Source organism: Macaca nemestrina, chromosome 3 (assembly GCF_043159975.1).
Source record: "Macaca nemestrina isolate mMacNem1 chromosome 3, mMacNem.hap1, whole genome shotgun sequence".
NCBI classification, from domain to species: Eukaryota; Metazoa; Chordata; class Mammalia; order Primates; family Cercopithecidae; genus Macaca; species Macaca nemestrina.
The window spans coordinates 76046899-76071954 of NC_092127.1; the positions used below are offsets into that span (position 1 = coordinate 76046899).

The following is a 25056-nucleotide window of genomic DNA, read 5'->3' on the forward strand; positions in this document are numbered from 1 at the left end:
CCATGAAATTTGGGGGGGAAATCTTTTTCAAGCATAATATTCAAGCATAATTTTCCTCCCCTAAAAAATGAGATTAAGAATATCTACCCCATTGTGAGAATTAAATAATACAATAAATAATTGTAAAAAGTCAAGTATAGCGTCTACATGCTCTTATTCTTCTCTGGATCAGTTTCTCATGCCTGGGTCCCCTGATAACATCTCACCTGCTGTCTTCATTCACCTCTAATTTCAGAATAAAAGGTCAAACTTTTTTCGGCTTCCATCTAATGTTGACTCATAGTGAAGTCATCTTCAGAAAACTAATTCCTGCTCTCCTATCTTACTAACCATTTAGGAATAAGTCCTTATACCTTCGCCTATATCTAGAAACAACCAATAATTAAGTTGCCCTCAAAATATAACTCCATTTTTCTCTTGCTGGTGTCAGTGAAGAGAATTAACTCTTACTTCTGAATTTGGCTTGGACCACCAAAACTCTAGTGCATCTCTCCAGCTGGAGGGCTGCCATGAGGAGGTTTGTAAGTATAATAGTACAACTCCCAAGGTAGAATCATCACAACGTTTTTCTTTCCCAATACTGAACCTTTGTCCCATAATCAATATCAGCAGGTAGTAACATGATGGCCAAGAACCAAAGGTCAGCCACTCTTTGCTTGATTCCCAAGTATTGATGGCTGCTGGAATTCCCCATTGCTGTATCCCCCTGCTGGAGTGAGAACCCCAATGTTGACTGTTTCCTACCTTGTGGATGAAGCAACTATGTGATATCACACCTGGATACACTACAGGACCCAGCATAATCTACTCTAGATCAGATCTCTTCACTCCACCCACGGATCTAATGTCAGATCCCAAATGTTCCTGCCAGAGCCATCTATCTCATGGGCTCTGTCTGGCTGAGAAGCTACCATCATGCCACAGGGTCCAGTTCCAGGGTACAAAGTAGTTCTATGGAATGATTCTATACCTTAAATTTCAGTACTTTTTAATCTAAAACATTTTCTATCAATTTCACATACTTATTTAAAGGATCTATCTCTTAGTCAAATTTTATTCAAATGATCATTCCCTTAAGTACATTTGAAGGACATACTGTAGTAAAACTGCAATACTGTAACTTCAATATGTTGAAAACTCCAAGAGAAAAAAGTGAAGGGAGAGACATTATTAAAACATATAAAAATGGAAATGCATTTTGATAAATACATATATGTAGAATACAGATAAATATGTCCACATACACACATATGTGCATATACATCATAATAATTCCAAGGATGAGTATTTTCAAATCATCTACTCCAAAATGAACTAATTAGAAAAATAAACCTCTAAAAAATCAAGTGGCATTATACCATATGGTCTGATAGTTGTGATACCTCTGAATAGTATTCTATTTTTTCTTTTATATGGTAAAAAATATTTTCCTAGTTGACTTTATGACTCTGTTCAGTCAAACTCTTGACCTATCCAGTCTATGGCATTAAATGATAATTGAGCTCAAAGAGGAAAGGGGAAAAAGCAGAAAAAAGCCTTTGAACCCTTAATCCTTTTGTCTATACATTTCACTCTCATATCTTGCCCGGATGTGTTTTGATCCATGAATCTTCAATGAAAATGCATGTGGTTTCACACAGAGAAAAACTGCTTCTTTAGGATATGTGGAATCACAAAGATCCTATTTAAATCTACTCTGCTTTAGTGTGCAGGAATGTTAGGGGGCTTTAAACTCAGTTACAACATACTGCTTGTTGCAACAGAATTGTGCCTTTGGTGTTCTGTTTTACAGGTTTGTCCCCACTTAGGAGCATAGAAAGTACTTTGACATGCCACAATCACTTAGACCAGTTTTTAAAAGTCTAAACGAGCCTCACACTTCTACTTCTTGTTTTACTTTTGCATTCCAACGATGTGCATGCTTTTTAGCAGCTTTCAAACAAGAGAAACCTACAAATATCAGGGATCAAATGTTTTATAAGTCATTGGAACACTGATATGTCTAACAAGGAGTAGAACCTAGATTTCAGTAATGCAGCCTGTTCCCAGACAATTCAGATGCCTGGGTCACTGGTGTGTAGTTTTCTCACTGCAGGAGCTTAAGTGACATTCATCAAAGTCAAGCCGAAAGAGAACAAGGCAAGTTACAGAGGCTATGCTTCAGGGCAGCTAAATGTGCCACCAATAGGCACTGAGTGTGAACAAGGCTCGAGATGAAGGGGAAAGGAAAACAGTGCAAATAGGAGTTATGAGAGAGGATTGCCAGCCTAAACTAGTAGACTTCATGTATCCCAGAGGAAAGTTTCAAGCTCTACAAAGACTAGAAATTTTGAATTGAAAACAGGAGGATTAGTAGTTAATAAAACTATTCATTAAAAACTGTTATAGTTTTTAAACATTTGTGTGACTTTAAGATGGAAACACAGTGCATTAACGTTTAAATATAAATGGTACAAAGGAAGACAAAAATATTTTTCCAGAAATTTTTTTTGTCTCATCCTTCATAACATCTTTAGTTTCCTTGTTAATTTACAAAATTCAAAATAGCCACAAACAAAGTGTTCAAAGCTCTGGTTCTGTTTCATTCTCAAATAACTGTTCACATATTGGTACAATCTATGTGTTGCCTAAGGAAACTTCTCTTCCTAGGTTTGACCCAGGAGACTAACTTGTGACAAATTCGAAGTTTAAGTTTAGGACACAAAAATAGTAATTGGATGTTTAAAATCAGTAGAGTATCTATTATGTCTTAGGCAAAGGTGATATGATATAGAATCCTATGGCTATTAGGTGTATAGTAAGCTTGTCAAATCCCATGACATCAGGGCATTAGGCTGTTCCGGGCTGGATACTGTTCTCATCTTGCACATTAAAACCTCAAAGTACATGGAGTACCTAAAGTTCTCCCAGGTATACACACTCAGTTGTCACTACACTGCTTAGTTATGTAAAGAACACACATGTAACATTAATACAGGCACTATCATGGTCTTTAATCACAGTTTGCTCAACTTGCACTATCATTATACATTTGACTAAAACCGAGAATTTAGTTTCGAAAGTGAACAGATATTACATATCTAAATATTTTACCAAGATAAATTGAAACAGACAAGTAAAATATTAAAGACAAAGAAAAGAGAAGAAAAAAGTTTCCTGAGTTTGGTCATTCCATAGCAAAGTTAATGACAATGAGAAATGGAGTGCCTTTTTAGGAGGGACCACAGGAGTGGTTCGTTAGTCATACGGGTTCTGTCTGTATGTGGAAAGCAGCTGCTGCTTATGAAAATTATTAGAGAATCAAGTGTGATAAATAAAAAACAAAGTTAGTTTTCTTCCTACTGAACCCTAGTTCAAAGTGGAAAATAGATCTCAGTTATAAATTATTAACACTGAAAGAGAAACAGCATATTATACAGACACCTGCACAGATTTATGGCATGTCTTAGTTGCAAAAAGAAGTGGAAGAATAGACAGTTAACTAAGTAATTCAAACTAAATAAAGTCATAATTTTGCAAAAGAGAAGGGAGATAGAAAGTGATCAATGAATGTCATTTGCAATTGTTATTTTCAATATCATGTAGTTAATATCACCAACAAATTTTTAAAAATCTACTTCCACCCATTACCTCAAAAAAGGGTCTTTTAAATTTATTTTACTCAAAAAGGAATCAAGAAGAAAACAGTAAAATAAGAAATGCATTGCATCAACGCCAATATCATATATCTCAAAAGTACAACATTCAGTATCATGCAGACATATGGTTAATAAAGACCAACTTCAGATATTTGAAAAATAGTACTATGAACAAAATAGTGTTCTGGTATTTTGGTTGTATCATTTAATATACTATATAGAAGCTCCTTGCATGTGCCATTTCCTCAAATAATAATTTATGTAAAACTTGCAGTCATAACGTTTAAAACAAAAAAAATTCTGTTTTGCACTTGTAATTCCATTTTATCTTTAGAATAAACACCTAAAAATGGCAATTTCATAACATAATCTTTTTTTCTAAATACATCTGGGAGTTGAATAGCCAGCAAAAGTCATTCCAAGTTATACAAAGCAATCGTGTCTCAACTTTTTCCCTTTATGATGACTTAAAACACAATGAGTTATTTTTTACAGAATTCTATAGTTGAAAACAATTTGCTAATACAATTTTTGAGAGCTTGAACACAAGTTAGATTGCTGATTGCCCTCATACTAGTTATAATTTCCATATTTCTTCTAGATTTGTTCATTGGAAGTCTACTATAAAAAAATCTGTCCCTTCTCCTCCACTTATTTACTTATTTATTCAATTATTTATTTCTATTAGTAAAGAACCAGGGCTATTTCTTTTATTCTATGAGTTATTATTTATTTTCATTAGTTATTTTGTTGCTCAAATTTCTCTGTATTCAGTCATTGGGAGCTGCTTCAGGTTGATATGCCCCACCATTTTCTGAGGCTGTTCTTACTCAAATCAGCCATTTTCTCAAGAAGTTATATTTTCTTCTGTTGCAAAATTATGTTTGGAAACCAAGATGTAGGCTAGGTTTGCTCAGTGTTACCGCAGTATCCTTGCTTCTAGGCCCTCTAAGTGAAGAGAAGTAGGAAATATGTCTGTATACACACAACACACAACTCTATGTATTTGTTTTTATATCTATCTGTCTATATATTAAGAACAACAAGTTCTGGCGGCTCACGCCTGTAATCCCAGCACTTTGGGAGGCCGAGGCAGATGAATCACAAGGTCAGGAGTTCGAGACCAGCCTGGGCAACATGGTGAAACCCCGTCTCTACTAAATATACAAAAAATTAGCTGGGCATAGTGGCAGGTGCCTGTAATCCCAGCTACTCGGGAGGCTAAGGCAGGAGAATCACTTTAACCCAGGAGCCAGAGGTTGCTGTGAGCCGAGATCGCGCCACTGCACTCCAGCCCTGGTGACAGAGTGAGATTCTGTCTCATAAAAAAATAAATAAATAACAACGAGTTCATATGATATTTTCATGGCCTTTGTTAATCCTTTTAGTAAGTATATTTCCTTTTGCCCTCTCACATAAAAAGGGGGACTATCTGGTGATATAATAAGTAATATCACTATGCACATAAGTGCTTTCAAAAACATCATTTCATTTTAATCCTTTGAATTACTCTGTTTCATACATGCGTGAGTTTAAATATAATTATCATTATTAACTCAGTTTACCGATGAGAAAACTGAGGCCAGGGATCAGACATCCAGAATTTGGTAGAGCTAAGATTTGAGTTAAGGACTCCAAACCCTAAATTTCATACTCTTTCCACTATACCCAAAGAGAAAGATCACATTTTTATTTATTGACTTTTTACATATAAAGTCTCTGCAATTAATGAAAATAAGCATCATCCTGCCACCACTTCAAACTTACCACATATAAAGCAATGTGTTTTTACTTCCCATCTGACTTTCACATGAAATTCGTATTTCTGTCAATGAGCATCATTTTTTAATATCATTGAAATATATAACTTTAAAGTTATTTTTATTCACTCTTCTCTTTTTTCTTTATTCCTAGTTGAGTACTGATAACCATCCTGTTTTCCTCCCTGCTGCTTTTCCGGTATGACAATTCCAATCCAAGCCCTGTTCATCTCTCTTGGATTACCATCACAGTCTTCTGGGTGACCCTGACACTTCACTTCCTTCTCATAATCTTTCTTCATCACAGAGAACCTTCTATATCTGCTTATTTTTTGCTTTACTGAGTTTAGCTACTTCTTTGCTCTGTAGGTGCTCCAACTTTATTTCCAACCCCTTCCTTCCACTTTGATCATGCCAAGCTGTTCACCAGCTTCTATGTTCAACCTCAAGATACCCTCTCCATCTAAGCCAACCCTACCACCTACCTATCCTCAAGTCCACAATCTCTCTTAAAAAGCAACAAGCTATTTCATATTACATGCTTATATAAAAACATCTCATGTACCCTATAAATAAACACATCTACTATGTACTAAAAAACAAAAAAAGAAAAAATTTAAGTTATGATACCTAATCTAGCTCTGTACTCTAATTTTTCCATTGCCATTAACCTCAAATATCTATCTAAAAGGGAAGTTACTTGACAGAAAATATTTTTTTACTCAGTAAATAATCTTTATCTCTCAATTTAAAATTTGGCTCATAGCAGTTATTCAACAAATAATTCTTCCATCCAAGGGACTGCAATACCCTGAATTATATATATTATATACATCTGAACCCACTTTGGAAATAGGGAGGATGCTTGATGGAAAAATGAAGCATGGCAAATGTTTATCTAAGACATGAAAGAAGATAAATAAAACAAGCATAATTAAAAAGAGCTTCTGTTTGATTGTAAGTGAAAATGTGATTAAAACTAAGAAGCATCATTCTCTGAATTTCCTGAGTCTTGCTCTGTCGCCCAGGCTGGAGTGCAATGGCCGGATCTCAGCTCACTGCAAGCTCCGCCTCCCGGATTTACGCCATTCTCCTGCCTCAGCCTCCGGAGTAACTGGGACTACAGGCGCCAGCCACCTCGTCCGGCTACTTTTTTTGTATTTTTTTTAGTAGAGACGGGTTTTCACCGTGTTAGCCAGGATGGTCTTGATCTCCTGACCTCGTGATCCGCCCGTCTCGGCCTCCCAAAGTGCTGGGATTACAGGCTTGAGCCACCGCGCCCGGCCTTTACAAACGTTTAAAGATCATTGGAGTGACTAAATTGTTTCAGATGCTCTTATACAACTTACTAAAGAATACATAACCCAGAAGGCCCTCATGTGAAGGCCAGTTACAGTGATTAATGGGCATTAGTCTTAATTATCAAGTTTCCTTCAATGGCAAAACATTTGTCATATCAGCATATTACAAAGTGTTCTTTTATCTTTTGGTTCTGTTTTCTAGTATGAAAGCTGAAAGTTCTAAAATATTGCCCCTTGTGTTGAAAGACTGAGTATGAGTGCTTTATGTTGTATACAAGGGCCCTTATATTCGATAAAGTGTTTGTAGTCAGAGAATTGGCATCTGCTACTGGGTCCTTTGTTGTCTCCCTTCTCCCCAGTAACGGTAACATGTGATTTCACAGATGGCTTTTCTCGCTCCCACCCACGCCCAGGCTTTGATTCCTGTCCCTTGGAGCCCACAGTGAAGACCCACGTTATGTAGGTGACCACCCTGAATGAAAGCTCCTCATTTCCTAAGTAACCTCTGTCCTCAAAGAAGTTACTGTTTCCAGGTAACCTGTTCCACTTACATTTTATTGGTTTCAGTCATTTTAGGTTGTGACACGGTTTAATTAAGCATTCTGGCCCAGTTTGAGGCAGGAGCCATAAATAAGGAAGTTTGTACTACTACCTCTAGAAGAACTCGGGAGATTTATTTTCACTAAGCTGTACAGTTGGAAGGTTTGTGAATTGCTGAGGTTTAAGCGTTTACTCTGGACACTTGTTTATTACAGCACCCTGCAATTTAAAGGCAGCTACTGTTACTGCCATCAGATCTTTGTAAAATGATTAATTAAACAATGATGATATTTCTCTGTGAATTTCTAACTCCTGATATTATCAGTGTACAGAGTACCTAAAAGAAAAGTGAGAATAAACTTCAGGATAAATCAACTGTGGTTCTCAGGGAACCACAATAAATGTCTTCCTTCAAAATGGCTCAGATCAGTACCTGAAATACAAAACAACCATACAGCTTTATATGATTACTTCATTTTGTATACAGTCTGTCTTAATAACTTCCATAAAATTTCATGCACCACAACCGGAACTATTTCCTTCCATTATTTCATAAGAAAACTTGTGTCATATAAACAAAAGTAGACAATCTCAACTCTAATATAATGGCACAACTAACATTTCATTCTTGTTTTTTTGTTTGTTTGTTTTTTTGTTTTTTTGAGACGGAGTCTCGCTCTGTCGCCCAGGCTGGAGTGCAATGGCACGATCTCGGCTCACTGCAAGCCCCGCCTCCCGGGTTTACGCCATTCTCCTGCCTCAGCCTCCCGAGTAGCTGGGACTACAGGCGCCAGCCACCTCGCCCGGCTACTTTTTTGTATTTTTTAGTAGAGACGGGGTTTCACCGTGTTAGCCAGGATGGTCTCGATCTCCTGACCTCGTAATCCGCCCGTCTCGGCCTCCCAAAGTGCTGGGATTACAGGCTTGAGCCACCGCGCCCGGCCTCATTCTTCTTATTTGTGAAAGTTCCTATCACCCTAGGAGGTCTATGAGCTCCTTGGGTAAAGGTACTCTGTCTAGGACATAGTGTCAGCTCAAAAAAAATTTTATCTTAAATAAAGAAAAACTTGGAAATTTTACCAACTCTCTTAATCATTTATAATAATAAAGGGAAGCAAAGAAACAATTAAAATGACACAGAAGCATAAAAACAGGAAGAATTCTAACAGATCTTATATCCTTGTTATTTTATAGATGTAAAAACTGAGGTCAGTTGTTTACCCAAGGTTATAGTGAGTAGACAGAATTAAGCACAGGTCTCCTGAATTTGTTTTTATGGAGCTTTAGACGTATCTGGTAAATATAATTTATTAACTTAGTAAACAGCTTTCTGGTATGTTGCCTGTTTTTTATAATCTTAGATCTCACATCCACCTCTTATCCTGCTGAATGTCTTGAAAGGGTTATTGGCTAAACTCGGTTTCAAATGCAAAAAAAAATTTGATCTTTATAATAAAAGTAGATTATTAGAATTCATGTTTGTGTGGTTAACATTATGTATGAAATAATAACATAGAGATTAAGTTTTTTCCCTAAAAAATAGCCTTTTGGAAAAACCATCATTAATTACATTCAAATACACAAAGAGAGGTCCTTTTCGGTCTTAATTGAAGGCTTTTTTTATAGACAAACTATAAACAAGTGAGTTAAAATTGGTAATTAATAAGTCTCTATGCAAAAATATATAAAAAGCCAAGAAATATAGGTTAATGTGAAATAACACCATTACTCTTAACCAAATAAATTGATTAGATTAAGATACACGTTTATAATGATTGTCATATCCCTGATTTTTTTTTAAAAGAGATGGGGGTCTGTCTATGCTGCCCGGCCTGGTCTTCAACTCCTGGCTTTAAGCCCTCCTCGCGTCTCAGCCTCCCAAAGTGCTGGGATTACAGACATGAGCCACCACACCCAGCCCACATATTCTCTTCCTTAATACTACTTACATTGTTTTCTATTGAGGTGTTCCCCCATGATAAGCAACATAATAAAGACATACAATGAAAGAACGTCTCTAGAAAAAGGCTAAGTTGGATATAAATGAATCTCTAATGGGAGATGAAAGAGTTTTCCCTGGCAAAGTTGCTAATGAAATAAAGGAACATGGAAGAAGTAATTCCAACTGTACATGCTAAAAAGTACATTTCAGAATTCTGTACAACTGAGTAAGGAATCCCTTTCTGACTGCTCTGGAAGTTGTGGTGAACCAGAAAGAGAGTAAGAGAGCAGTTGATAAAGGATTCATGCAAAAAACAAAAACAGAAACAGAACAACTAACCAACCAAATAAACAAAAGATCCTGACACTGTAAGAAGCTGATGAGTGAGTATTGAAAGAGAATATCTGAAGAATTAGGGGACATAACTCATCTATGAATTACTTATTCCTTCTTTCTTACTAAATTAATGTCATATTACATAATTTTGAAAAGATCTATCGAAGTCAAGTACAAAACACAAAAGGTAATTGTTGACTTGTGTTAGAAGTCCTAGAAGTGCTGACATCTCCAAAGGTTTGAGGCCTCCTAGGCTGCTAAGTTACCAATTAAATCCCTAGGACACTAACTTGAGTTCTTTCAAAACAGCACAACCTGTTTAAGACACAGTTTTAAATTCACAATGTAGTAGTCTTCCTTTAAAAACTTATCTTGGATAACTTCTCCACCTGCCCAAGCCTACATAAATGTCAGATACACACCATCTTATTTGCTGAAGATTATTCCATTAGGGCAAAGTTAGTCAAACTGCATATCATGAAGTCTTGCAACTTATCTCTTAAACAATTGTTTCCTCCTTTCTGTGCTCAGAATTAATTGGTTATTACATAAACCAATTAGTCTTATTAAACTTTCAGAAAGTTGCCAGGGTGTCTCCTATCTACACATGAAAAAATTAGAGTCATACTGATTATTAGAAGTAAATCTACGATTGCTTGAAATTTCAAGATGGAGTAGAGTAGGGGTTGGTGGCGGAATGGAAATGTTTATTCTAGTCATTTCCAACCCTGGTTGGAATCACCAAGGGAGCTTGAAAAGCATATGGATTATGGTCTCTTTTCCCTTCCAGTCTACCCCGGGATTCTGACTTATTATGAATGGGATAGAACCAGATGATTCTGTTGAGACTTTCCACAATAAACATTTAAAATCACAGCTCACCTTTGGAGCAAAAGGGGCACACTTAAATAGCTGATGACCTCACTAGCAATTTATGCAGAAATCCAGAATTTGAGAAATGTCTTCTGTATACTTTATTTTAGGATATAATGTCTCCATGACTGAGACTAAAAGTAAAAATTCTTTGTAAAGAAGAAATTATTTTGAGAAATACAAATAAAAAAGAGTGGCATAATGGAAAAATATAAATACAAGTAGATCATTAAATATGGCATGAGTAGAAGTCTTAACTTCCTTGTATTTTCACTGACTCTTACAATCTTTCTACAAAATATTTTCTGTATTCATTATGATGTCAAAATGTAGTGTAAATATCATTATTTTTAATCAATTGGTGACTAAGGGGACTAATTAAAAGTTTGATAATAAAGGTAATGAAGGAATTAATTCTGATTTTTTAAAAATTAAAACATTTATGTGAACACAGATTAATGTAATAAAATAGAAAAAAAAATTACTTTGAGTGTGTATAAGATTTTAGATTCCAAAACTAAGTCAACTCACTCATAGTAGCTTTTTTCAATTAAAATTTTCTTTTTCTTTCAACTGTCTTCTTAAAACTTACCTCAAGCCATACAATTGGGACTATTTTTGCCACAATTGCACAAATTTGACAGCTGTAACACTAAACTATTAGTCACCCATGCAATGGTCAAAAGAGGTTCTTTATAATTAAAAACTAATAAAAACTCAGCTTTATGATGCTGGTGAAGAGTGTCATTAATAACGCAAGCCACTTATTTAAAGATAATGATTCCAGTCAAGAAAGGATTCGTGAACTGATCTAAGAAAAGAAATCAAAGGAGTGATAAAGAAAAAGATAATGGGTTTTAAATAATAATAATAATTCCATGAAAGCTACCACATTTAAATAGATATGACTGAACATTTTTGTTTAGACTCAAAATGGGAAAAGCAAATCAACAAAACTTTTGAATTTTCACATATAAGTGGACACTAGGACATAAGAAGCGTATCTGTCCAGATAAAACTCAAGACAGCACCAATCTACTTTATGTTAATGTGGTTTCTGGAAATACTGACATACTAATGAAGGCGCTCTGGGAAGTTAACATAAAGACAATTCCATGTAGGTTTTAAAAACTGTTGACTGGGATTTCACACGTTTGTAGAGTTCTAGAATGTAACACATTACACAGTGCCATGTTATTCTGGTTGTGATTTGTATTTTTAATCACAGTGTATTTGGTTTGGTGTCCAGACATCTTTGTGCATACATGGTTCTTGACTAAGTGTTGCAATTTCCAGAATTGGACTTCCCTTCAGAAACAGGCTGCTGAGTGCCCAAGCAGAAGGCTCAAAAATGAGAGGGATGACTAGGCTGTCCAATCTCCTCCTACACTGCAGGCTTCACCCACAGACCACCAGGGAAAGCATGCTCAGTTTTACACTATGCTTCATGTTCATTTTCAACTCATTCTTATAACATAATTACAAAGTATAGAACACATTCCACTCTCAACTTGCAAATAAAACACTTTAAGAAAAAATACTAATATAACTTTTAAAAATCTTCATTTCTCCATGTCACATTACAACTCGATGAGAACTTTATTACATATACTCAATAAGTATTATCATTGCTATCAATTAAATAACCCGATGAACAAGAAGAATGTGGTGGGCGGGGAGATTCCCCCAAAGCCTATCCTAGAAAAAAGTCTTGTTCTCACCAAGATAATAACTGTGTACATTTTTAAAAGCAAATAACTAATCAGAACCTTTTTCTGTGAAATTAAATGAAAACAACTTGAAAGGAAGTTATTTTTTATTTTCTACTTAATCCCATGCAAAATCACCTATCAGTTTAACAAAAGTGGAGATGCAAATACATCTTGAAGTCCTAATAAAATTGTGACAAAAAATGATTATATATCATAGTCTATAATTGCCAGTAATTGACATCAATTTGAAGAGCAAATATTGACTTCTAATAGTTGATTTTCCAAGAAATCTCATGAAATATTTTGGTGCAATTTTGATAGAATCCCAACATGAATTTACATAATTTCCCCCTCAAATTCATCATTTAATTTATTATCACAGTATTTAAATTTCTTTCAGCTGTAGGAAGTTAATTTAGAGGTGAAGAAATTGAAGCATTTGGTGGAATAAACAATTTCCTTATAATCTACATCCAGTTTAGGTACAGACCAAGAAAGAATGTAACTTTTTCTTCTCCAATGAACTTTAGAGCCAGACAGACCTGGATTCAAATCCCAACTCTGCCACATGCTACTTGTGTATGACTGAGCAATTTCCTTGTTTGTGAAATCCAGAGAATAATACCTAATATACAGGACTGTTATCATGGTTAACAGCACAATGTGTGTAAAGTGTCACATACAGGACCACATGGGTACTCAATAAATGATCATAAATATTTTTTCAGAAAATATGAACTCTGGCATTTTAATAGTATAAATTAAAATAATAAAAAGAATTTCTTAAACATTAGGATGTTAAGAACTAGTCATACATTTGCCTTTTAAGTCATATGATTCCAGTGAGTGTTGTAGACATTATGATGGATTGGACAATGGTTTCTCCGTGCTGAGAAATGGTGAACATACTGATTTATTTGAAAATTTATGGTGATCATAAATTTAAATGAGAAATATTATTTAAATATATACTTTATGTTCTTATAAGTGTGAACTAAATGATGAGAACACATGGACACATAGAGGGGAACGACACACACACTGGGACTTATTGGAGGAGGGAGAGGATCAGGAAAAATCACTAATGGGTACTAAGCTTAATACCTGGGTGATGAAATAATCTGTACAACAAACCCCCATGATACACATTTACCTAGGAAACAAACCTGCACATCCTGAACATGTACCCCTGAACTTATAATAAGTTTTAAAATAAATAAAATAAATATATGCTTTACTTTCAAGAATAAATTTGTTTACTCATTCTCTAAAAATTATGTATTTTTCAAATTTTAAAAAACATAGAGTTTGGAAATAGTATCTGGTTGTGGAAAGAATATTACACTTGAAATCACTTTTTAGAACTAAGTCTCGCAAATTTGTGAAAACGCTGATAAATCACTTAACCATTTTTTTGCTGGCATCCTCCTCAATTCTAAAATTCTCAGATTCCAACATAAAAACTAGCAATCTGGACATACAAATAACTTACTTGTTAATATAAGCTAATAATTAGAATAGGGATATTCTGATTTTTGTAAAATGCCAGATTAATGTACTCTTCAGCAAACATACTATATTAGTTTAACTCATCTTAATATTTGTCTATTTGTTTAAAGCTTAGCTTTATTCTAGCTCTACACAGTATGACACAGATACAATAGATATTTGGTACTATACCATATTTAAATATTAGCTAATCAGAGTATAGCCCAAAGAAGTCTGAACATATTATTCTAAGATAAGTTCTGCTTATAATGAGGTTGAAAGTAGATCTCTTAGTATACATTGTTTTAATACCACACCATTGGCAACTTGGTACAGGGGTTATAGTCAAGTATGCAACATGTTTCAAGTTTACAAATAATTAAAATTAATTTTAAATGTTTTATGGAGGACAAAATAATAATACGAAGATTATTTTAATTAATGATACGTTTACAAAAGAATATTAAAATGAAGATTAAATGTGACTGCTTAATTGATTTTAATGTGCAATATCTTTACCTTAGTAAAAGTCCTTCAAAATCAGCTTATTTATTTTCTTTCAAGTCCCATAATTGGCTTTTATCTGCATTGGGGTGGATCTCATCTGAATTTTTCAAATAAACAGTTTCATTAGCAAGAGGCACTACAAATGGATATGAAAATGATATACTCAATCATCTGTACAACTAATGTTTTCCCTTATGATGATAAAGTGGCATCAGCAAATAAACGATGATAATTTTAAAATTACTTTCTGCAGATGGTATTCCAGAATGCCACTAATAGGCATCTTTTTTCATTTCTTCATGAACTATCATGAAGGTATGTACACCTTAAGGTATGATGTACACCTTAAGGTACGATGATGAGGTAAATTTTTCTTCTTTCAAAAAAAAAATTGAAAACTGATTCAGTGGGTATGTGTGTGTGGCGGGGTTGGGAGAGGGATTGTCGGTCTAGAAAATAAATATAATGTAGCTAAAAAGCACACCCACTCTTTTAGCAAGTTTGTTCTGCTGTGTAAATATCTGCAGTAGAAAAGGGAGGAAGAGCAATAGGTGCATATGAAAAAAGAGGAACAAGGACAAATACTAGCTATGCCTTTATTTTCCTAATTTACTCTGGTTCTAGCTTAGATATGATATCTACATGTGAAGACCAGATGATCCTGTCATATGACCACATTACTAACCAATGATCTTCCCTATGGTTCTGGATTCAAGCTAAAGCAATGCAGCATCCAAGCAACTGAGATTCTCAACAACAACTGGCACCTTTTATTATAACAGTACAGTTTATTTTTATTTTTAACACGGTTTGGAAAAGGAAAAACATTCAACTAGATACAGAAACAAACCAGAGTGAGATCAAGTGATTTTCCAGGTGTATGCATGGTACTCTAGCTAAGCAAAGTTGCTAGGTCACAGCTGAATGCTGACAAGGGCCCCTAGCCAAGAAATCATATACTGTGCTTTGGAGAACAAAAGATAAAAAAGATATAATCACAGAAAATTACTTTATACAATAATGTTCCATTTAGAGGATTAGAAACAGAACTGCAGTCGCTGTCAAGAAGGAAGTCAACCTCCACAACATTGCTAATAATACTTTTGATTCTACAAAAAAGAATTAATGCAATCTTGAAACAACACGGCCTTTTAAAGGTCAGACAAGCAGTATTAAAGTTTTCCCCAGAAGGAAAATCATTATATACTGCTAATTTTATTTCTGTAGCCTAATAAGAGTCATTTGATCTAGCTGGTGGTGAGATAAGTAGTAAACTGAAATGTAATGAATCCCCATGCAGTAAGATCTCAACTCAACGTGGGTTCTCAAGTGTCTTTCCAAAAATGAGGCAAAGACTACATCCCCCAAATTGAAAGGTAAACATATTTATTATGGAAAAAAAAAAGAGTCCATTGAGCATATGGATTATTAAGTATATGCATCCCCATTGCATCTCTAATCCCAGAGCTATGTTTAACAACAGTTTGTGTACAAACCACTATTTTAATGCTCTTCTAATGTGATATGCCATTTGTCATCTTCTGAAATTATTCAGTGACCTACTTTGTTAATTAAAACATTTACAGAGATCTTCCTTTATAGATCTAGATCACTGACTAAATGAGTATTTCAGTTCCATCAAGTTGTAAGATTATTTCTATTATAAAGGAAAACAGTATTTTAAGAGAAAGAAGCAATAGTTCAATGTAAAAGGAATCAACATTTCATCCTTTGTTTAACATTGGTTGTTTTGATTTCATTGCCATATTCAGAAAAGAAAATTAAAAGATTAATGATAGAAAACAAAAAATTAATTAAAATTTTTAAAATGCAGAGACACAGCTCACTGCACCAACATTCTTAGTGCAGCTTCGCTAAGAAGTGAAAACCTGGTGTAAACCTCCAGGAGGGAAAAGGAGAGCACATAAAATCTGTAGTTTATTCTTAACTAGAGGTCTACATCAAATATACAGTGAGAAGACACACTGCTAAAGATACAGTAGTAGAGATGAGGAACAAGAAGAGGAAAATACTTTAACCCTCCAACCATAAATCAACCCCTTCCTTCTTCTGTGCCCAGTACTCAGAGTTGCTTGAAGAGATAAAGCACCTAGTTTTCAGATTAAATAAAGATAATTGAGACAAAAAAAGAAAAATGAAGTGGAGGCATTTTTGCCTTGCTTGGTCAAAGCAAAGGGAATTCACCCTGCTCAAGCATCTCCTCCCAATGCAGCAAATTTAGGCATGAGCTCTAGGCTGCAAACTAAGCTTAGAAATGGTGCAGGGGAATGATGGAAGGAAGGGAGGATGAAATTGCCAGTTCGGAGGCTGATGGTGCTACACAGAGCTGCAGAGAAACAGGGTTAAAAGGATGCTCCTCATACCTTTCTTTTTCGTTCCATACGTTCTCTGGGGATTTTCCGTTGTTTTTTTCTGTCTCTCTCAAGATTTTTTTCCTTTTCATCCAGATCAGCCTCTCGAACTTTTTTAATAGAAGCAGCAGCGTGAGCCATTTTGCAGAGGAAATCAGCAGAAGCAGTAGCAGAGGATCAGTTTCCACTCCCTAGCAATCCAGGTGATTTTAGAGCTCTATGGAGATGTGATTTTCCCCACCAGGGCAATGGCTGGCAGCCAGAACACTCACAAGATAATCCACTCCGCCCCCGAGCTAGGTCATAATCTTGCTCCAGCCTCTGCAGCACCCATAACTCACTACAATGAACTAAGGTCCCAAACCGAGACCTCCAGCAGCATATACCTGCACGCACACAGGCATAGGTGTGCACCCACAGTCAGAAATGGTCCCGAGGGAAGGCGGAGCACTAGACTTCCAGCTCTTCAGCAGTTGGGTGGCTGCAAGTGCAGAGAAGCATCCTACTAGTTGAAAAAGCCATCCTTAGACACACATCACCAATTGGAACAGTCTTTGGGGACTCCTCCAGACAGTCTGTGTCTTCTGACTGGAGCCAGGAAGAGGCCACCTCTGTGAAACTGCTAGGGGGTGGGTAGTTTATTGCTGCTTCCAACCACACCTCTATGCAGGGTGAGAAGAAAATGGTGCAGTCTCGCTAAAGGACTCTCTCTGCTGCTGCTGCTGCTGCCGTGCTACTGCTGTTACTGCCGTTGCTACGGCTGCTCTGCTGTAGCACATGACATGAATTCCTGCCTTTTTCATCTCACAGCCCTTTCCTTCTCCCAGGTTCATTTAAAGTAAAGAATCGACGTTGCTGTTTTGGGAGAAGAGGAGCACAGTTGGAGTTACTTGCCACTGCCGTGGCAATACAGGGGTGAGCAGGTCTGGGAAGGGCTGGGAGTAGCCAGGTCCTCACTGTGCCATTTACAGATCCACGTGAGGCTGAATTAGGGAGCTGCATTAAGCAGAGAAAGGAGCTGTCAGTGAACACACAGTATAATCCGGGTTCAGCGAGGTTTTCCTGGGAGAAAGAGGGGGCAGTTCAAAAGAGGGAGAGGAAGGCAGGAATAAAGAAAGGGAAAGAGGAAAGCAGGCACCACCCAAGCCACTCTTTATCACTCAGAGAGGGCACACAGGTACTCATTATTAATTATCAAAGGCTTTTGTTAAATGCAAATTTACTTGAAAAGCAATGTGATGAAGTAAAGCAGGATTATTTCTGAATGTTCCTGTATATACACTGAACAGGGAAGCTCAATGAAAGAGGAAAAGAGGATACAAGCTGTTAACTCAAGAAGATGAAGTTCTCTATAGTATTCCAGTTATGTATACCGCCCCACTTTTATCAAGGTCCAATAGGATGGCAAGGATGGCACTCACTTCTCAGTTATTCACTCTTAGCTGGAGACAGAATCACACCACTATATTGTATATAGAGCACGATGGACGTTCCTTCCCAATACACACAACTGTTGCATTTTAGGAGAAGGGTTTTCACTACTATAATCATTGATAATAAAACAATATAATGAGTCTACATATATGCTATTGTTAGAAAAAGAGTAAAATAACATTAAAAGTGCTCTCCTAGAAAATGATATGTTTTTGTATCCTAACCCTGATGACATATCTGCTTCCACAAATGGAAAGCGTAAAGTCTCATTTCTTGCACTACATAAAGATAGTAAGAGAGCAACTCTTCTTGGGGGAAAATACTAACATGGATGGTACATGTTATAGTTTATATAACATAATTTGCAATTTTTCCTTTTACCTAAACTGAGTTGAAAGCAGCAAGATTAATAAAATATCCCATAAGCAAGCAAAATGCAGTCCACAGTAGTATAGAGAACCTAGCACTTAATCTGATTCAAAAGTCAGTCAAAGGAAACAGTAATCACCACGGCGTGGATCAGCGTTGTATTGTTGATACGATGGTCAGTCAACTTACAGACAGTAAAGGAGGGGAGAGAAGGAAGCAGTTTTTATCATATATGGGGAGTATTAGCTTTCTCTGATCTGAACAGCTGAAAATTCATGTTCCAAAAAAAACAAAAATAAAAACAAATCAGCTTCATATGTATCTAAGCCTTTCAAACTTCCTTGTCTGAAAAACCTTTTACATTTTTACAGAGAAATACACGTAGCCATTCAGGCTTTCTGGGAAGACAATGTGTGGATGTGGGGAGGATTCTTCTATCTCCTTGGCCAGGGGAGTCACTGTCTGCCACTTGACATAGCATACTTCAGACATTTTCTCCTCTGAAGTACTCTGGAGAATCAGCTGTTGTGGTGTCAAAGCAGTCATTAGGAAAGAAGATGGTTCGGGGAAAGCAGCAAGACTGGAGCACAGGGTGTTCTGAATGCCATCTGGCATTTTCTTCTCTTCTACTTTAAAAGAAATGTTTGCAACAAGCAAGTCTTACTTGATTCGTGGATGTCCATTTAGCTTAATAGCATGAGTCCCAAGGAAATGTGGCTGAGCCTCCTGCAGTGCTTTTCCTGTTGTGAGGGTGACTCCAGCTTCTTCTGGCGCAAGACCTTTCCACTGCCCCTTTAGAACCTGCTGATACACCACCAAAATATCCTCTCCTCTTCTAGAAATCTCATTAAGAAAGTGAAAAATCATAAGCACAGATAGAGAAGAAAGTGAGGAGTTCTGTTGTCCAAAAAAAAAACGTTTTATTTCATTGGCTTTTAATGAGCTCAATATAGACTGTCTTGTAAAATCAAACAGTTATTAATTACATTATGTTGTTTTCTGATGCCAGGAAAAGTATACAATTTTACATGTTTTTTAAACTTCAATTTAATAAGTAAAAAAAAAAAAGAAAAAATTAGGCATGGTTAACAGAGTCTTAGTCTCTAAGGCTCTTTTACTTTCTATAAACAAGTATGACAGCTCTTTTTATCTTCGTCTCATAAAGAAAAGGTAATGAACTAGGTGTTAGTTTGTTAGATGTTAGATTGACTGACATACACATTGCACAAAGCACTGTGATTGTCACATCTTTAAGAATCATAATTACACTACTTTGCTTATATTTTCTCATAATACCTTTAAGTGTGACACAGAAGCAAAGTCACCATGTTTTTATAGAAGAGGACACTAGAAGCCAAATGATTTTTTCCAGGTATCTTTCCTTGGGATGGCTCACAAGGACAGGAGGGCCAAGGTTCAGTGCTCTTAAATCAACCTACCTCGGAAAACGAACCCACTCAAAAAGCCCTCATTGAGGGCTTTTACTGTTCAAATAACAAAACAGGAAATCTGAGACAATTAATATAAATATTCGTAAATAAAATAAACTGATCACAAGTCTATTCTTACATGTGATTTTTATTTCTCTTTTCCTTAATTAAGGAACAGATTGCTCCCATAGGAGATAGTAGCGCATAATCCTTTTAAGAAAGCTAGGCAAATTAGACATTCCTACACAGTGATAACTATGCCTCTTTATAACTAACTTATTCAGTAGTGAGCTGTTGAGAAATTGATGTTTTTAAAATCTTTCCTTCTTGTATACTTGTGTTGCTCAAACTTACCTATGATTTCTATTTGAATGGAAAATAATGGGTATTAATTCTCTGAGGAAAGAGAGTAGCGCACACTCACCAGCTGACCTCTGCACAGACAAGGCACCAGGTTCCAATCCCAGGAGCTCACAGCCATTGAAATGATGCATGCACCACATTAAAAGGCTCTTCCTATCAAATCTCCAGCAGAGATATAATTCTGGCTGAGTTTTGAGCTTGTAACAAAAGCTGATTCCTTCCACAAAGCATCACGACCATCAATGGGATAAGCTTGTGTTGCCTTCAAAGGTAAGGAGCACACTGTCCGTTCACATTTAAACTTGAGAGCCAGCATAGACTGCCCTTCAGAGAGGGCATATTTTATTTTAAAGACAGGAGATAAAATGGCCATTTGTTGTCCTCACTGTCCAGCACTCCATTGATCAAATTCCAAAGAAAATCCTCTGCAGACATCAGGCATCAGTCAGGCAGCGTTCAATAATAACTGAGCTAGCCACATGCAACTTAATCTCCCCCTTCACTTTCCCTAGCCCTGCCCAGGAGAAGTAGCTATGCAATTGAACAGCATATATTGTCACTCTACCACAAATGTGGTGTGGGTGCTGAGTGGAAAGAGAAGCAGATGCACTACAAAGACAGCTAAAACATCACCTAATCAGGGAAAAAAAAAATGTGCTTGCTTGAACTATGTTTGAACTATGTGCCAAGAGTTCATTATTCTAATCAAGTTCGTGGTGTTAATCCATAGTTGAGGCTTCCTCTGTTTTTTTGGAACTAATGAGTGATCACGGTAAGGAAAATAAAACTGAATAAGTGAGTCCAATGGCATAGCACTCTGAATTTGTTTTACCTGAAGCCAAACGCAAAAGCCAATTTGATAATGCACAATTACCAAAGCAGAGCTTGCTTATAATATAATAGATCCTACTTTCTTGTGATAAGAATGTTTCTACAAGGAGATGATTTGGCTAAAAGGAGAATGCAAAAAAGGTGTCTTCCTTCTACTCCTGCCTGAGGAAAGGAAGCAAGGACACCAGCTCTAAATCAAAACAGGCGGTTTTCATAGGCTGAGAAGGAGATGTAGAAGTAGTCTCAAGACCCCCAAGTGTATGCCTCTCAAGCTCATAATGCTTCTGAGGTTTCACAGAAAATTTCTGGCTAGTTAACAGTGGCCAACAGACAAGGAATGAAAAGCTACCCTCTGGACACCCCTTGACATAAAGAAGATAGAGCCGCACAAAGTGTAGGTCATAAATAGTGACCATTCTGTTACCACAGACCTCCCTTTATTATGTCAGAGGAAGTCTGGGGATTACAGACAGCAGCCACACTGCAGTGGGCAGAGGGAAGGGAAAGGTACAGAGAAGGGAACATTGAAAAAGCCACAGTTCAGAAGCAAAAGACATTTCCATACACATCCTGTCTCCCCTGCGGCCTCCCAACCCCACTGCCCCCTCATTCACTCATTCCCAAATGGACAAAGATGAGTGTGCAACAGTGTAGCTTGTGGAGTCTGCCTGTGTAAATAGGCTGGATTTGCTAATTGTGAAAACTCTCCTGATGAAAATATCCCCTCCCTAGAACTTCCTAATCAAATTTATTTTCTGTGCTCTCTTTAACAGAAAATAAAGAAATTTATTCCAGAGTCAGAAAAGCCCCACAATGTTAAAATCATTCTTTTAATTTACTATAATAGTATCTTAAACTGAAAGCCTAGGGATTAAACTTAAAATTTGCCTTTTAAAGTATCCTTTGTTTAAAATAAAAACTTTCTCATTGTCCTCATCTTATTAGTATCTTCTTATCATATATAGTTACTAAAGGCCTACTATGAGCCAGTTATGAAGCACTGGGGATCTGGTAACAAAAATGACCAAACCCTTGTCCTCAAGGAGATGAAAATCCAGCCACGGAAGTGATTATTTTCAGCCTTCCTGGAACATCTCAGTCACTTTGTATAATCTACAGTGACTGCAATTACTAATATTCAGATCTGGCTAGAAAGCTACTTCAAAATCTTCAAACGCTTAGCCCAAGTTTCAAACTAATATCTTCAAATGTCTTCTCAGGGCTGCTTTCTTCTCATAAATGATGTTTTATTCTATTGCTCACAAGGTTTTTTCCCAAAAAATATACTGATATTGGATAAGAAATCCTCATAGTCTATTAAAGGACTGAAACATTACAGTTAATATCTAACTCTACTTATTGTTGTGTTTTAAAACACATATAACTTCCCCTTTTGGTTTGTAACAGCTTTTTATAAAAGCTCTGGGTATATTTCTTAGCCCTTTTACTTTGTTCAAATGAAAAGCACTGAATTGTAGTTAAAATGTGAAAATTCAATCTCAAGCCTGTTAACCCTCAATGTCACTGAGGATGTTTTTGTGTGCTTATTTGTGTCGTGCCTTTATCCATGAAGAAATTTGTTGTTTTCTTTAGGAATTATATTTTTACTTAGAAATTATATGTTAACAGCTTTAGCATCTCAAGGGAAACAAATTTATTGGTAACTTTGATCAATACCTGAAAGTTTTACATTTACACAATGTCACTTAGATGCACCATTTGGATAAACTGTTTGATAGAACATTTTAATTTGACTATTTGCAAAAGAAAAAGATTGATTTTTCTTGATTGGGACAAAGCTATTTTTAATTGCTATTCTTTATGTGACTCTAAGTCATATGTATCTTAAATTTTCACAAAATAATTTTGTATTTACATATAAATTAGTAATGCTTAAAAGCCTGTAAATGTAATTTTAAATGACTTGGCTATTATTCTATACTTTTTTTTTTTTTTTTTTTTTTTTGAGACGGAGTCTCACTGTGTCTCCCAGGCTGGAGTGCAGTGGCGTGATCTTGGTTCACTGCAGGCTCCGCCTCCCGGGTTCACGCCATTCTCCCGCCTCAGCCTCCCAAGTAGCTGAGACTACAGGCGCCCGCCACCACGCCCGGCTAGTTTTTTGTATTTTTAGTAGAGACGGGGTTTCACCATGTTAGCCAGGATAGTATTCTATACTTTTTATAGATCATGAATTATAGCCTTCTAATTCAGTATGGTTGGCCAGTAAATAATTAGCAAAAATATTTTCTTATTTTTCAAAATTAATAATAGAAAAATGGCAAAACGTAATCTTAGAGCATATCCAAATCAAATGTAGATGAAACATTCAATCAATGATGTGTCAGGTCTCCAGTTTCCCAACCCAAAGCCCTTATTGTTAAAACACAAACCTAAACACTTTCAGCAATTCCAACAACCAGTTCTATGGCCAGTAAAGTCCTGTGCAGCAGACACTACAATAAATATAAAATACTTGTAAAAACATGTTTCAATAACACAACCACTCAAAAAACAATCCACCTGCAGCTGCATTGTTGGCACCAGAAAATTGAAGTGCTACCATCTGGTCATTTTTCACCTGGAGAAAATCACTATTGTATCCATGGGTACTTGGCAATTTTTATGAAGTTGTAAACATCTGGATTATTACTGCTTCTGGATGCTGTAATATTTAACTCTTTTTTTCCCCCTCTGAAAGAGCTTCTATGATCCATTTTCATTTCTTTACCAACAGACATAAGATATGCTTGCACCTGTTGTTTAATTAACCTGCAAATAAAATCTGTTGCTAGGCATTCCTTGTTTCTTGCTTTAGGCATGTGATATGGTTTGACTGTGTCCCCACCCAAATCTCATCTTGAATTGTAGCTCCCATATCCCCATGTGTCATGGAAGGGACCCAGTGGGAGGTAATCGAATCTTGGGGGCAGGTTTCTCCCACGCTGTTCTCATGACAGTGAATAAGTCTCACAAGATCTCATGGTTTTATAAAGGGCAGTTCCCCTGCACACACTCTCTTGCCTGCCGCCAGGTAAGACGTGCCTTTGCTCCTCCTTCACCTTCCACCATGATTGTGAAGCCTCCCTAGCTATGTGGAACTGTGAGTCCATTAAATCTCCCTTTCCTTTATAAATTACCCAGTCTCTGGTATATATTTATTAGCAGCATGAGAATAGACTAATACAGCATAACCAGCACTTTTCATTTTATACCCACTCATGCAAACTCATATTCCATAAATATGGAAACCAAAGTATAAAATTAAATAAAATCTTCTTTAGAAACCACATTTTCAGTGGTAAAGCATGTTTGAGCTTTTTTGTGTGACATGGTCTTTGTATCACTTCTAAATCAGATCAACAATCAAAACACTAAGCACCTGTATGAACAGCATGTGTTTCCAGCTCATAGGAGCCAGGCATTCAGACAAACACTACTGCTGAAACAAACTAGAAATACTGGATAAAATATAAATAACTTCTTAAAAGCAACAAATAGCTGGGATGATAATAAGGAACTGCCAGGCAAAACTGAAGGAAAATGGAACCACAGAAAGATAAGCAAGCAGGGAAATTGCTTGTGTTTCCTGAGTGCATTTCCCTGCAAACTTGAGCTTTTATTTTGAAAACTTCCTAGGCAAGAGGACAGATATCAAAGGTCAATGTCTACACAAGGTGCACAGTCTAATAGGGAGCCCTCTTCACAGTCATCTGAGATCTCAAAAAGCAATACTCTAAGGGTAAGAGCAGAATAATAAATAACCAGCCCTTCAGCAGATTTATAACCTGGGTTTTATCGCTGAGACTTACAACAAAACTCAAGCTTCGAACTTGGTTTAAAATGCTCCACAAGTCACTTGTGACCACAAAGCCTGGCAGAAGTAAATGTCAAAGACAACCAGGTGTACAGCAGAAACAACAAAAAAGAGAAACAGGTCTAGAAAGACTTCAAATAACTGAGCTGTGAACAAGGCACTGTGAAACGAAAGAGATGGAGTAAGGGAAGCAGATATGGTTCCCTAAAGTAGTATCACTTAGTTGGGAAGTTAAGCAAACTGAATTCTTTGAGTACAGATTTATTTCATGGGTGTTTTTTGTTTTTTTCCACTACCTCTCCACCAAAACATACTACTTTGCATAAGAACAGATGATTATAAATGT

General features: G+C 36.3%; 1 protein-coding gene and 1 long non-coding RNA gene across 49 annotated transcripts in view; one reads left to right on the forward strand and one right to left on the reverse strand.

The window, feature by feature from the left end:
* Positions 1-25056, reverse strand: part of LOC105486421 (ankyrin 2) — a 698368-nt gene that overhangs the window by 249808 nt on the left and 423504 nt on the right. For 5 of the 48 annotated variants that reach the window (XM_071093137.1, XM_071093135.1, XM_071093174.1 and 2 more), the window contains exon 1: positions 16482-16816. The exons of 40 other annotated variants lie outside the window; for them this stretch is intronic. In XM_071093137.1, the coding sequence (XP_070949238.1) occupies positions 16482-16610 (129 nt within the window). In that variant the 5' untranslated portion in view covers positions 16611-16816. Of the gene's footprint in view, positions 1-16481; positions 16893-25056 lie in introns of those variants that run through there. 3 more of the 48 variants (XM_071093152.1, XM_071093149.1, XM_071093124.1) reach the window with 2 other exon arrangements.
* On the forward strand, positions 17044-19253 carry LOC139362339 (uncharacterized). The gene is made up of 3 exons (XR_011621077.1): positions 17044-17098; positions 17297-17384; positions 18644-19253. It is a non-coding gene; the product is annotated as an uncharacterized lncRNA (long non-coding RNA).